At 33.1% G+C, this 16,407-nt stretch overlaps 1 protein-coding gene across 1 annotated transcript; it reads left to right on the top strand.

The window, feature by feature from the left end:
- The first annotated feature begins 1,441 nt into the window (after window positions 1–1,441).
- LOC106132076 (allatostatin) lies at window positions 1,442–14,230 on the top strand. Its single transcript, XM_013331392.2, has 4 exons — window positions 1,442–1,554; window positions 9,984–10,085; window positions 10,394–10,524; window positions 13,296–14,230. The coding sequence occupies exons 2-4, from the start codon at window positions 9,996–9,998 to the stop codon at window positions 13,450–13,452; spliced, it is 378 nt and encodes a 125-aa protein (XP_013186846.1). The 5' UTR covers window positions 1,442–1,554; window positions 9,984–9,995; the 3' UTR covers window positions 13,453–14,230.
- The last annotated feature ends 2,177 nt before the right edge of the window (window positions 14,231–16,407 follow it).

Raw genomic sequence — 16,407 nt, 5'->3', positions numbered from 1 at the left:
AAAACACATTTATAAAAATTTTAACAAAACGACATTAGAAAAAAATCCAGTAAAACATGTCGAAGTCATGATATTTAATTTTTCCAACTTGTATCCAATTAAAGTAGAAATCGGACACTTTCCGGGTAATAATGACAAGCGTGATTGTGTAGTATCATCGAGGCTTAGCGGGGGCAATAATATAGATTTCTTGTTATCTCCGTCCTGTTTGCGCGCCGTAATCGGAATACCCCAAATTGTTATTAAATCCTTCCATGACATATGACGATTGATTGTGATGACGTGTCTTGCTGAAAGAGTTTTATTTCATAACTACACAAAGGGGCGTGAAAATTTTTATTTGGCGGCTCAAGAATCATTCATAGTGATGCATGCGTGGTGCAGGCGTCCATAGATCTGTCGTAAACCGGAATTTAAATCAAATAAACCTATATTACCTCGATGCCCAAATTTGTTTATTGAATTTGTCGAATATAAACCTATTAAGTTAATTTCAAGTCAAAATGTGACTTGACTTGACATGACAGTAAATTTTTAAAATAAAAATAAGACATCAGATGTGAAGTTTGGGAATTTATAAAAATAATCTCAATCAAAAAAAAATATTAGGCCTATTCCATCTCTTTCTCATGGAAGTCATGAGAGAGACTAAGTAACTCAGGGAATATTCACTTTTACCAACGTTCTACATTACCCGTACGTACCCAAAGAGGGTTGACGTCAGGCTGGAGGCCGTTACATACATACGTATAATATATATATACAATACGTATTGGGATTGGGTATATATATAATATATATATAGTCACGTTTATATCCCTTGAGGGTAGACAGGGTCAACAGTCTTGAAAAGACTGAAATGCCACGTTCAGCTTTACATAATATGGCTAAATGATGATAACCCATCGCCTACAAACAGAATCCTAAGTTTATTAGCCTTTCCCTTAGTTGCCTTTTTGACATCCATTGGAACGATATAGAGTTATCCTATTCTAAAGCACCCGAAAACCACACGACGCTGGAAGCCGTTCATAAAACTAAATTATATACAAAACATATGCCACACAATATTATAAGGAAATAAAATAATACAGGTCACTGAAGATAAACAATCTAATTATACTAAAAATATTTTAATGTTATTAACAATAAAATATAATTTTTCATCACATTGGCGATCAAAAATAACATTGCCTCTCGTACAATGAATAAAGATCGTTTTAAATAACGATGTAATTTTAAAAACTTAATTTGAAATTCAGCGAAGGTTTTGTTATTCCATAATTAGTGCTTGTTGTCAACATATACAATAGCGAGCGGCCGATTCTTAGCTTGAAATATGTAGCGGATGCGTAGCTTCTGCCGTGTAGGAACGTAGCCGCTACGTAGCGACTGAGCGGATAGTATATAAACCGCGCCAACACGCGAGGCACAGCATTGCTTTTGAACCATCGGCGGAGAGCGCGAGCAACAAGTGGCGTAGCCGTCGTAGCGCTTGACATCGTAGCAAAAAAAGAAGTTCTTAAATAGAAATTTTCTATAGTTACAAAGACGGTAAGTGCTTTAATAATCATTGATTTACAAAACTCTTGACGCGTTAAAAATAAAATTTATTTTAATTTATAATTATTATTTGAAATATTTTCTTTGAAACTTACGTAGTATTTGGACGCTTTTAAAACTTTTTAATGTAAGTTCATAATCATTGTATACTTTTAAATATTTATAGAATTAAATAACGTGTTTTTATGTACAGTACTTTATTTTACCAACTTAAACATTAAAAAAAACATCTCTGAAAGGAAAATTTTCATACATTTATTATAGTAAATGGAAAAAAAAAATTCTTTATATTAACAAGTAGCCCTAAAAGCTCGCTCACAGAAACGTGTCTAAAAAGCTAGCAGCATTGACACTTGAAAGATATCGCGACAACGCTACGCACGCACTACTTTTAATTTATGAAATTTCAGAATTTATATTTTAATTGATTTTAAACAGAATCAATTTTTATGATATTAAATTAAGGATAAGGTGGAAAATAAAAAGATAGTTATCATTTAATTGGCGAGAAAGTTATGAAAATTTATTTATATCATAATATTTAAGATAATTATCTTATCAACAAGTATTCGTAATTACGAATACCTATTGGCAGTTATACTGAAAGGGTTGCTTACGGTATACGAATGACCTTTCGCAATTAGTAAAACCGGAAATTCCAATTAACAACTTTGTTTGCTCGTATTTCATGGAGTATCAAAATATAATTACTAAAAGTATTCATACATTCGCATAGGTATTTATATTTTAAAAATAACTTAACATTTAAATAACAAAATTTAAAGTTTCTATTATGAGAACCATCATTATTCATATTTTTTTTCTGAACTTAGTATATCTTTTCGGTGTTTTAAACAGCATAGCTTTTCATTACTTGTGAAATGTAACTCCTAAGGCTCGGCTGTCATTTGCCAATCTCCAGGTCACGATGCTTTGATTTAATTAAACCAACTGGACATACTTCATGTCACAATACACTGTGTTCAGGACTTTTCTGCATCGTGATATATTTTTGGTTTAACATGGTTTCAGTATTTTCAGCCAAATCAAAATAAAGTTACTGTTATACTGTATTATTATATAATGATAATTACTTACTTCAAAAATGGAGCCCATAAAATGGAATATTTAACATTCCTTCACTTTTGATCTCAATAACATCATAAAACCATCCAGCTGAATGAAATCCTTATGGGGAAGCTAGAGACTATTGGCTCTATCTACCTCGTAAAGAATAAAGTCATGTTATATGTTTGAAGATATGATTATTTGAAATTTATATTATACATAATATCTACAATATTTCCGAACAACATATATATAATTATAGCCAGCTACCTACTACACAATAGCCTTTACGCAAGCGTTCTCTTACTTCTCTGAATTACGATTTATGATTATATTTTAATGATTATGATACATGTCACTTTTTGAACCTCAATTCCAAAAAAAAACTAAATCCAGCTGAACGTGGTTATTCAGTTTTTTCTAGGCTGTTGGCTCTGTCTAGCCCGCAAGGGATATAGACTTGACTATATGTATGTATGTATATGTGTAAAGAGTATAATAAAATACCAGTAGGTTCACACTGGCTTGACATGAACAAAAGTATATATGTATTTACAATTTAAAAATCATTTCGTATTTTCTTATTATGCCCTTAACCAAATAAGACAAAAGGAAAGACTTATGGTATTTAAAAAGTGTTTAAGCAAGTGCCTTCTTATTAGTTCCATAGAAAGCAGAATTATTCATGATGCTAAAAGTATGCTGTAACTTAAAGCAACATGAATAATGCTGCTGCTACAAAACTGTACCTAGTAAAAAAGAACTAATTCCCTATCGAACTCCATATATATAATTAGCTTAGCTCGCAGTTTTTTAAATAACAAAAAATGCTTTTTGCTCCTTAAAATGTATCGGAATATCCTCTGGACCCTCCCCAAGGTATGTGTCCCAAATTTGTGAAATTTTGGTGCTTAGCCCAATTTGATCTTTTCCAATTTAATTAGGTTTAGAAAATTCCCAGGCCAGGGGCATTCAATAAGACAATAATAGACAAAAAGAAAATAAATGATTTGAGCGAACTGATAAAAAAAAAACCTTTTCAAATCCAAATATCTTAGAGTAATAACCTCGAATTCAAACGCTTAATTATTGATGTCAATTCGGTATATAACTCTTCAGTTATTTCGAATGAAATCCATTGACCTTTCCAAAATTAATTAATATACATAGGCATAAATAGCACATGTACTTATACTTATTCTTAGTTACAAATATTGTCCTGAAAAATCTTAGTGACAACTTTATAAAACTCATGCGTTAGTGAGTGTGACTGACTGACATACAACGCACATCCCAAACAGCTGAATCTAGAAATTTGAAATTCAGTATTTGCTCTAAGAGAGGATTTCCAAAAATTTCTGCTGGAGCGGAAATTACCAGGATATTATGTTTTACCGAGTCCGAGAGGGGGACCGCGGGCGAACGCAAATCTTATCAAAAACTATTGCATTTTACTGAATGATTGACTGACTGAAAGACAACGTAGAACCTAAACCGCTGCATCTAGAGATGTGTAATTCGGCACGTGGATTCCTTATTTGGTCAAGGGTACTAACAGAGAACTTCTTAAACTTCTGTTTCATAAAAGTTCATCTAGCATATTAAATATAATTAAATCTTGTGTCTAGTAGATTTATATATTCCCAGATAAACACTTGGAGTGCGTAGACACATTTTCCCAATAAATAAAATGGATAATTAAATTAATACACCTTGCCCGTGTAACTCATTTTAATTATTTTAACTAAAGCGTGGTTACACGTACGGTAATATACATAGTTCTTACATTTACTTTATGGCCATAAATCCATTATTAAAGGTGAGAAGCTTCGGATATAATTAATAAGTTTCATATAAGTTCAGAAGTGCAAGATGGAGGACTGAGTTCCTTAAGTAATTTCCGCTCTCCTACATAACTACACCTTAGTGTACCCCAGACATTAATATATTAATGAATCTTAGTTGTTAGCCAATAAGGTATTTTGAGATTAGAGCGACGGTGGTCGAATCGGTAAGATGGCCGGTTAAAATGCGCGATGCGCTTAAAGGCATAGTTCCTTCATCATTCGGCATCCCACCTTGGCCATGTACCAATGACTATTTTCGAATTTATGTACATTACTTTGAACATTAACCGATGCTCTTACATTTTTAACTTCATTCAACAACATTTCTTACTTAAAAACATTGTGAGGAAACCTACATATTCAGGAAACTGAATGTGCAACCATGATCCAATACGGGTTAGGAAAACCTAACCCGTATAGGATCATTGGATTTTGCGTTGAATAGACCATTTATCGAGGAAGGCTTTAGGCTATATAACAACATCACGCTGCCACTATTAGGAGCAAAGAAATAATGGAAAATGTGAAAAACAAGGGGAAAATTATTTATCCTAGAGGGCTTCATTGATGCCCAAAATAACTATTCCACGCGGACGAAGTTGCGGGCACAGCTAGTGACTAATATAAAAATCGAATCAAATATATTATACGCCTAAGACCAGCCAAAAAAATGTATTTGCGTTAATTAATGTCTCCCCACCTTTGTATATAATTTTGCACGTAACCTTTCAAGAAATTCACGCATTTACGTTCGCAAGGATGCCCGTATAGTAGATTCAATGCAATTATGTGGACGTAAGTATGAACAAGCTAATTAATTAATAGAAGGTCCGCAAAAGTTCCGGCCTCGGGATGTTTTCATGTATTACTCGATACCTTTTTCTTACATGTTCTTTGTGTGATGTGAATGTTTTCGGAAGGCGTCGGCGGCGTAATGTGATGTGACATATTTTTGTTTTGTATTAGTCGTATACTCATATAGAATTAAGGTGTTTTACAATACTGTAAAATAACGAATTAATCTTTATAATAATATGTTTAATTGTACCTAATAAACATCCTATCCTACTTATATTATGAATGCGAAAGTGTATTATACCTAACTATAGATAGATGATAATGTATAAAGGTTTGCTTTTCACGAAACTACGAGTAAATCCCTATTATCATGCACACCCACGAGTTAGAAATATTTAAATTTGTCTGATTACATGGAATTCTATCCAGTGATCAGTGATCGTATAATTCTCTTGCTTTAGAAATGAAATATTTTAACCGATCTCTTTGTAAGCTATTGAACCATACAGGTTCGCAAGATTGAGCAGTCGTTGTACCTTTTCCTATCACATTCGAAACAAAACGCAATAGCTTGTATGTAATAAGGAACAATATTTCTTGTTGAAAGAGCGCGTTCGAAACTTTACGGGGAGCAATATGCAATGCATATCGTGGGATCATAAACACGTCTTTTTGTGACACATTTTTCTCATAAAGGAATATTGCTCAGAATTGTATTTAATATTAGGATATAGGATTATCCAGAGACGTATAAATAATCCAGCAAAATGACATTCAACAGAGCGTCATATGAATTTACATTCTTTTGTTATAAAATGAAATGAAAATGTCAGGAAATAAAAGTTTAATTCGGAAACAAATTTAACATTAAATTAAATACAAAACTCGGATGTGTCTTGATCAGGAGAAGTCTTACATGTCAGATTATGGGTACCTAAAATATATTCTCAAATAACTTTATTAATTAGCTAATATCAATTGCTTTGCGGGGAAAAATATTATAATAAAGATTAGGTTTTACTTCGCAGAGTTATTTTAACTGCTAACAGTTTCAAGTAATCTTCTTGACGTTGGAAATAGTAACATAATAAGTACCACATTTAACAACTGCTTCAACAACTCCAATAATCGCTTAAGCAGAATTCTTTGTAAACGCAGGTGTCTGTTTTATCAAAGAAAAAGTCGCTTGAGCAACCGTTTTCCTTTGTAAAGTTCTTTAAAGTTAAACTTTTATAAAATGACTTCAACCAACTCCATTGGGTATTCCCACCAGGACGTCATTTTGTGGGTGGCTTTATTGTACCATACCATGAACCACCAATTTTTTAATAAGCAAAGGAAATAATTACAAACAAAGCACACTTTTATACAAAATATTCTCATATTTTTTTCAATACTGTTGGCTATGTCTACCCCGCAAGGTTTATAGACGTAGGTAATATGTATGTATTTTCATGTTACTATTTTTTAACTAGTACCTACTTCTAACAAATTTGATGTTGTTGATTTTCGGAATGTAAACAGTTAGTTGGGATAAAGTTATGTTTTGACAAATTTTCAATGTGCGTAGGCCTGATAACTATTCATGGAAAGGGTATATAGCCCGTAACACCTGGCTTTGCGTAGGCTGAACGTAGATTATTGTAATAATTGAAACGATAAACTGCATTACATATTTTATTGTATTCGCCCGGGCGTAATTAACCTTACATACATACATACAAATAGTCAAGTATATATCCCTTACGGGGTAGACACAGCCGACAGTCTTGAAAAAAACTCATAGACCCCGTGCAGCTTTGAATAATAAATTAAACATTTTCACAAAAAATAAATAATAGCTGAACGTGGCCCAGTCTTTTAAAGACTGTTGGCTCTGTCTACCCCGCACGGTATATAGACGTGATTATATGTATTTAGCGCGACTTAGGTAGCTATTAACATTCATTACTTATAAGGACAGCCTTTTTCCGTTTTACTTCCTTAAAACATGTTAAGTCGGGTTTCAAATGATTTTCAAAACTGAGATTCTTTAATGGTAATGGTAGGTAATGTTGTAACAACAGCTAAGGCAAGACTGGTGAACTTTATAGCTAAATAAACGGTGAAATACGAGATAAGGCTGCGGTCTTGTTACACGTCTCGGCGGAGGTTATACGAATAAGTTTTTATATCCTCATACTAAGGTGATGCGACGTCGTTTGTAGGGTTAATATTTTTTCGTAACTTCATGTGGAGTACTTGTTATATCTCAACAATAGCTGATGAAAATAAAGACATACAATATATTTGTGGAGCTATAAGACGGGAAAATCATTCACGTGAACGTGGCCTTTCTGTCTTTTCAAGGCTCTGTTTACCCCGTTATTATATGTATGTATATACGAAAAATAAGCGTTCTACTACATTTCATTAAAACTTAACATCATCGGCTCGTTGTTACTATAATCTAATAATATATTTTGTTTAGCCCTCTAAGAAAAGAAATTATTTTTAATAAATAGAAAAAGTGATACAAGATTCTTAGTTATATTCAATTATACGTCAAGGTGAATCAAATTCTACTGGCCGTTGTCACCGAGCGCTCATGAAACCCCATCGGGACGCCCTAAGATGCGTGAGGAAATTACCCCTTTATCCTTTCCGTCCCACAACATCTTCTCGAAATATACAATAGATCTAACGTCTAATAAAGATGACCCGTTTCTCAAAGGGTAATCGCTTTTTAAGCACTTACGCACTATTGAAATAGATATGTCATTATTATAAAGCATTTAAACATAAAGGTATTATGAAATACGTATGTTAAGTTCACGTCCAATGTGAACTTATTGTACGTAGGATCATAATGTGTGGTGTGTTTTATTTAAATAAGTGCAAAATTATAAGTGTTTTACAACAGCAATTCACCAATCAAACTTATATTACCTATTAAAATATTTGGATACTTGTACATTTCAGGTTAAACGTTTTAACACCAATAAATATTGTATACTCAGAGTATTTATTGAATTTTTAGTATTAATAGATTTCGTTATGTTTCTCTGTTGAAGTATTCGTAATCGGTGAGCACAGTAATAATATTTTATTGTTTCCATTAGCACGGATTGAGCCTTTGATTAAGTAACGTTAGTCGAGATTAATTAGTTTCTATTGCATGAGCGGTTTATTGTTGCTCATAAAATTGGTCTTAGCGGTTGTGGTTTTCATCCTTTATTCTAATATTAAGTAGTTTATTTGCAAGTTATCAAATGGAATAGACTTTTTATATATACAGCGTCTAAATATATAAGCTAGTGCTGTTTTTCTAAAAGCACCGTTTCTGTATAACTTACAGTAGCTCGTTTATTTAGACTTCCATATGTCTATATATCTTCTTTTTATACGATATCAGAAAATGCTTATCAGGCTGAAAAACTTTTGCTGAAACACTATTAACTATTTAGGCATATAACAAAATTTTTAATTTGAATTAAATTTGAATTATTATATTCCTCTGTGTTTCTATTCAATCTTAAGTTAAGAAACGATAAAAGTTGTATAAAATATATATGGTACACGTATATGTAGTTGATGCAATGGTTACATCAATTTCATATACGAGTACATGTATTAAAATAATGTTTACAACAAGGCGTACAATGTATATGACACTTTGACATGAAAAGACGCAGGCGTCGAAATAAAACCACATTGGCGACTGTCCGTAGCAGCCGAGACACCCCGTGTCATGTTTATTTGATTCACTCGAGCTTAAACACTCCTACGTTGTAATTACTTCCATATAGGACTATCTACCTACATCGTTAGATTCGTAAAATTTGATTTATTATTTACCTACTTGTGTATATATCCCCAATCTCAACTACTTAATATTATAAATGCGAAAGTAGGTAATTTTGCTTGATATTTATTTTTTACCTCTTCGTCATCTTTCGAACCAATCTTCATGAAATTAGGCGGGATCTTTTGACCCCAAGAGTCTAGAAGAATATAGGGTACTTTTAATCCGAGTAAAAGCTATAAGTTCTTTAAGGATTTACTTACTTTTGTAGGTGGCGCTAAATTCGCGCGGAAGAAGATGCGGCTAGTATTTAACTTTCGACTTGATTTTAAACCGCCAAAATATTAAAAACTATTGTTTGTGTATTTTAGGAAAAACGAAAAAGTTAGATCTAACATAACTTTCTGTGAATATCAGGAAACTCACAATATATAATTGTTTTTAAAAATTACCATAATTAATTGATTTTAATATTTATAATAACGTTTCTACGTGCGCCTGATAACTGCTTATTAAAAACTGTTATAATTACACACATGTACATCGTTAGGTTCGTGAAATCTTATTTATTATTAAAACCTTTTTTATTATGAATAGGCATAGGTACATTTTAAAAAGTTACATCAGATATCACTGTTTTGTGAATATTTAGTAATTTACTTACAGAAACTGTGAATTTGAATACCGTTGCATAAAAATTATTTCCAAAACAATTGACTTACAACCGGACTGGAAGCTAAAAACAAAATAGTGATCTATGTGCCTCCTAACTGCTTTTGTTCCTGCTCACGTCGTTGAGAGGTCTTTCAAATGTTCCTGACACTAGACTTAATATTGCATTATTTTCGAGCTGCTTCTACCATATACAAGCAAATTACATTGGCTACGACGCACGGGACTCTACGTGAGATTTTTTGTTTCAGAATCCATTCAAAATGAAATCGGCGAGCATACACAACGCCAGCGCGGTGATAGTAGTGGGTACTGTTGCTCTGCTTTTCGTGACAGCTTTCGCTGCGCCAGTGGTAACCTACTTTTTATATAAAATACCTTTCCCTTTGGCCCCCTATAGAATTTTTTTAATTAATCCAAAACCGTTCCTTAATACATTGTTCGTAACAGACAACAAATAATTATGATTTGATAGGTATTAATAAAATTTATTTCCTTTTTAAATAACAAAAGATTGTATGAATATAAAAACTATAATTTCACAAAAAATATATATAGGTACTAAAAATAATTAAAAAAAAATTATGAAATGCAGCAATAATGGCGAATTTTTTTTCTTTTCTAGGTAAAATACAATGAATAATTTAACTTTTGTACACAGGAATCCGACGACGAGCAATCAGAGAACGCGCTGGTGGCGCGCCCCGACGAGCTGGACGCGCAGGCCCCCTGGGACGCCGTCGACACCGCCGCGCTGCGCAAGCTGCTGCTGCAGCTTGATGCCGAGAACAGGTTCGTGACGACAGCACATTATAATTATCAGTTAATAAGTCACTGAAAATAATAGTTAGATAAATATACACTGAGCATTATGAGAACATCTGTTGCAGATACGAGATCAGTGATTGAGACGTAACATGTATTACTATGATACACTAACGTAATGAACATTTAATCCTAAATCAACGCAACAAATTACAAACTAAGACTTGCTTGTTAAATAAGGAACTTCGTGAGTAAACACTAAACGAGGGAGTAAATAAAGTGATACGGTGTTTGCAAACATGGCGGCTTGGTCAAGTAATCTCAAGTGAAGCCTCTAGTCGCCTTGTGATTAGTACCCTCAAGGTAGTTAAGTGTCGGCGTAATTATAACGATACCTTGACGACAGCGATGCTTCGTAACAAGAACATAGTAAGCTTATCTCAACTTACACATGCGTGCTCTTAGAGAGAAGGCACGCAATTTCTATTCATTACTATTATTATATATTCATTGTTAAAATAATATTTGAACACTCATTTTCGTGGATTTTTGAGCAAATTTTTGTATCTTACGATATTTTAAATTTAAATAAATCATCAAATCTAAATTTAAATAAAAATAATTACAGAATGTTGATGCCATGCAGGGACTGTACAATTTGTAAATTAAATTTTAGTTTGTAGTCATCTTTTTTCTTTCTTTTTATAAGTAGTTTTAGTTTTAATTTGATTTAATAAACCATCTGAATTAATCAAAATTTTGTAAAGCCCTTGTAAAGACCATGTTATACTATGTACAAACGACCGCTTATAAAAATTATTGCTATGACTAGGTGAAATGTCAGGTCGAATATTACCATCGGCTTCCAAACTTTTGATATAACCTAAATAATCTTCTAAAGTTAGTTGGCTTATGGAGCGTTGATGAAGATATTTAACGTAATGGATAGATTACATAACATGTATAGTTTGACGAATACATACCTACGTACAGATTACCAAAATAAAAATTGTTTCGGCTTTATTAAATTATACGAAGTGACAGTTTGCATCAATCAAGTACAATTTTTTTTTTTAATCTTAGCTTACGTATGTTATGCTTATATAACCCTACGGAATGAATTTATGTGGGAAGATAAACCATTTGTTTTTTCTTTCACTGTACCAGACCATACCAGAATTTTATTCAGTTCGGTTGATAGAAATAAATACGTCCTCTTTAATTATGTAATAAGTAATATAACTATAATTAATTAACACATTCATCTGCTACAGAATGACCATTAGATATGAAAAATATATGCCACTCCAACGTATTAATTATACCTCTAACAGGGCGCGGCCTGCCTTCAGCATCAATCAATTCTATGGCCATATTGGAATTATCATCAAAACATTTACTTGCTCTGTAGTATATTTTATGTGAGCATAATTTCATTTCCATATTATATATTCCCTGGAGTTCACTTAGGATAGCAAGTTCATAATAGGTAGTTTAGAAATGGCAAAATTATTTGGTAGCTTTATTCTGGTGATTTGTTTTGTCATAAGTGTATATGGTTAGAAACCCATCAATTTTATATTTTTAGGGAATTCTTTTTTAGTAATATAATAACTTACAATATCTCATAGAATAAACCTTTCTTACTTTGATGGAAAATACACAGTAGGCTAACAAAAATCTGCCAATATATGTATGATTAAAAAAAAGAGCTTGTTATGCTGATGATATTTTATTATACGGCCTTTTGTAAAAAACATTTAATTCCACACAAATTCCCACAAAACGAATGAAGGTGGCGTGTAATACAAGAACAGAAAATTAAAGCTTTGAATGTTTAGCAACATGTCACCTGCCAGTACCACCGCATAGGAAATGGGTTTTGAATTCAAACTGCATGGATATTAAAAAATAAATGAACTCTTAGAGTCTGGTGCGAAAGATTCAGTGAATGAACATTGAAGGTGTTGAACCTACTTTTCCGACGAAATTTCTGAATTTCAATTCCTTTTTTCATTCTTAAAATGACTTAAACCATTACTGTGTCTATACTGAATATAACCAATATTACGAGACGAGCAAAAAGATAAAACAAACAATTTAAAAACAAAACAGATACATAATACATTTATTTGAAAATTTAATAATCACAAAAAACTTTTACTTAGGTATTCTAAATTACCAAGAAAGGTTTAAATACACTTAATATAATTTGTATGCCTTTTGTGTTCCATAATAGAGCTTGATTAAATTGCTTTCTTAGAAAGAAGGGCTTGTTTCCCTATTATATTCTAGTTGATGGTTTACTAAACATACTTAATTAAGTATTTTACGGATATCTTTTGCCTATTGATGTATAAGACAAGAACTTTTTCTCTACTAAAGTGTAGGATGAATTAATGAATGAATGAAAGGTAGTGTGATTAAAGTTTACGTCTGAAAAAGTCGATCATGCTTCTCCAGGTATCGTCTTGTCCAACTTTTATCGCAATATGCCGAATGGCCTAAATGCCATATTTGCTTTTTCTTTGCAATGACAGCCATGATGTTTTTTACTTTGGTGTTACTACGAACCCATTCTATACACCTATATGAAACTTCCGTTACTGAGTTAGTGACTAACTGACAGAAAACGCACAGCCCAAATCGCTAGGTGTAAGAACGTATATAATCTGGAACTACGCATGTAGTCTAGAAGTCCACTAACAGAGGAATTCCCGAAATTTTCGCGGGAATAAATGGGATTTTTCTCTAGCTATTATTAATATTGATAATTGACATTAAAATTTTGTGTACAGGATGGGTCGAGTAAGTCGGTCATGGCCGCAAGCCGAGCCCCGCGGCTGGGGACTGCGGACGCTGGACGGGCGGCTGGCGCGGCAGTGGCGGGCCGACAAGAGGCAGGTTCGATTCCGCCAGTGCTACTTCAACCCCATCTCCTGTTTCCGCAAGTAAACTGGCAACACTGGGACGCGACACACGACTTACTAAATCCATAGATGTGTAATGAAATATTTTTTGAGATCCTTATGCGCATTCATAACTCTATGGAACTAATGGCCATATCGAATCTTGTTTAAAACAAACAAAAGCAAATGGATGTGGTAAACGAGTGTAAATAAAATACTAAACGCTTGACTTCTATTAATTAAATTATAACAATTAGTGTCGGACATTTAATTCTAGTCAATAAATTAATATTAACATTCCAATTATTTTTCCCTTTTTCAATGGATAACATGAAATTAGTAATCTTAATAATGGCCTATATTTAATGTTAGAATACATTGTCATATGTATTTTTAAACTATTATACTGTAAACAAATACGTTCGGGAAAAACAAAATAGTTAAAATAACGAGAAACAAAAAAAATCTAATGGAACTACTCTTGTCAATACAAACAAATATTGTAACCACTTTTCCATCTTCACAACAAATTAAATTGAATTCACAACAGAGTATAATGTATTTGTATTTTACATCTATAAGTTATTGGAAGTATTTTGCAGGATAACTCTTTCATACAAGTTCATCTAAATTTTTTACTTTTTTCAGTCTCTTTTTTTCTCGCTGTTGTTATTACAAAAACTTTAATTCTCTGTATTTATATCTTGATGTATATTTTTATATGATATGAGTACTTTTTAAATTATATCACATTGATAAATAAATGTGGAATCATTAACAACATATGTGTAGATAAATGTTATGATTGATCCCTATCTTATAAATAGCTGGTTCACGAATTAAATTGTTTGTGTACGACATTTGTTTTATTTAATGAATCATGTAGCTTTTGCGCAGAGCTTCGATCCCGGTTTTTTTACAAAAAAAGCAGTTTATATTACTTCTAAAGATTTCTTCTGTACATACATATGGTCACGTCTATATTTCTTGCGGGGTAGACAGAGTCAACAGTCTTGAAAAGACTGAATGGCCACGTTCAGCTATTTGGCTTAACGATAGAATTGAGATTCAACTAGTGATAGGTTGCTAGCCCGTCGCCTAAAAAAGAATCCCAAGTTTGTAAGCCTATCCCTTAGTAGGCTTTTACGACATCCATGGGAAAGAGATGGAATGGTCCTATTCTTTTTTGTATTGGTGCCGGGAACCACACGGCATTTCTTCGGTACTGTACCAAATATGACCAAAGTCGGTCCAGTAGTTTTTAAATTTATTCGTTAGAAATATATTTTCTTTTAATAATAGCACCTCTGATAAGTATATGAATAATGATAACTTACTTTCAAACAAAAAAAGTCATAAAAGTTTTTTTTTACCTGCTACGACTAACTAAATGCTACGTCGTAGGCACGTCATAGACAACGCAACGAGTTCTTGCTACGACGTAGGTGATACTTCTACAAAAGAGCAGCTGCATGATGCTACGACAACGGTAATCAAGTGACGTTGTACTGTCAAGAGTTTATAAGCACTAGTTTGTTAGCAATCTTACTAACGGCAATCGAAATTTTTCACACGTTTACAATTACACAGTCGCCGTGTGTTTTCATATAAGATGACAGCAGTAAAGGTTCGTCTTGTCCATCTATTAAAGATTAACCGCGATGCGGTTCGGTTGGAAGTGTAAAGCATCGGTAAAGATTGAATAAAAATTCACCTTACCGCGATTGGGCCGCAGAACTAACATAAAAATCGGACATTTGCAATCTCCCGTCCAATCCTGTTTAGACCCGCAGAGAGAGAGAAAGATTGATGAAAAGGGAGAGAATTCAGCACAAAATATTCAAGCAATGACTACACATAATAACACTTAGGCATGTACACTATATGTTTAACATAATTTTCTAAAATGTTAGGTCCTTACGGCATAGAAGGAACAAAAAGTCGAATATTTTTTTAATATAATAAATACTATCTTTGCAGTTATTTATTATATCTTCAATTTCTAACTAACACTGGTTTTGATATTTATAAATATAACACACTTTTAACTGTGAAGCACGGTTTGATTGCACACTCGTCGACAGCAATATAACATTTCCATAAGTTTCATTTCAAGGGCAGGTAGGTTTCTGAAGTGGAATATTATAACGACATGTCGACAATATTAGAGATGACTACTTACACGTGCAATATTTCTAATAATACGAAACTTGTCGTTGCACATTTGTATAACGAGTTCCACTATATTATAACGCAGACTGCGACGCTGTGAAAGTTTGTATTGGTTCGGCGTGCATTCAACCTTATCACGTCTTTTTCCTCACGGGGTAGACGGAGTCAATAGTCACAAGACGCAAAAGCCACGTGTAGATGGATGAATTAGTGATAGTAAGATGGTAAGTTAGTTACTACTTACCTCCTCAATTTATAACTCTAAGTAAAATACGCCCAATTCCATCACTATGCATCCAGATGCACGTGGCCTTCGTGTCTTATAACTATAACTTCTTATTCGATAGTAGTTTTCTTTGGCGTGCCAGACAGACTAATTATGCACTAGTTCCAATTCATTTTGTCCAGATGCATAATCTAAACATAGCAGAAGGAAAGAACACGTGTATAAATCTGATTGAGCACCAACTTAATTTACTTATCTCATAAATTTTCAACCCATAAATGGCCTCCGTGGTCTAATATGGCGTTTGCTTAATGACTCGGAAGTGGTTTTGTATCCCGCGGGTAACATACTACTTTAGTTGTTCATTTACCCTTGTGCCCCGGTACAACTTAGTTATTTCTAGTTTGGAAACAGCTAGGACATTTTAAAGCCTGATTGTCCGTTGTGAAAGCTTATTGGGGTTTCCGGTGTGGTGGTCTTAATGTGAACCAAGGCAAACGCAGTAAACAGGTTTACATTAGAAGAGCACTATTTAGTTTGTACTATATTCGTATTCATTAAAACCTCGAGATTCCATTATACCACCATATCTATAGTAAACCA

Source organism: Amyelois transitella, chromosome 13, assembly GCF_032362555.1.
Source record: "Amyelois transitella isolate CPQ chromosome 13, ilAmyTran1.1, whole genome shotgun sequence".
Classification (NCBI taxonomy): Eukaryota; Metazoa; Arthropoda; class Insecta; order Lepidoptera; family Pyralidae; genus Amyelois; species Amyelois transitella.
This window is presented reverse-complemented; position numbering and strand designations above follow the sequence as displayed.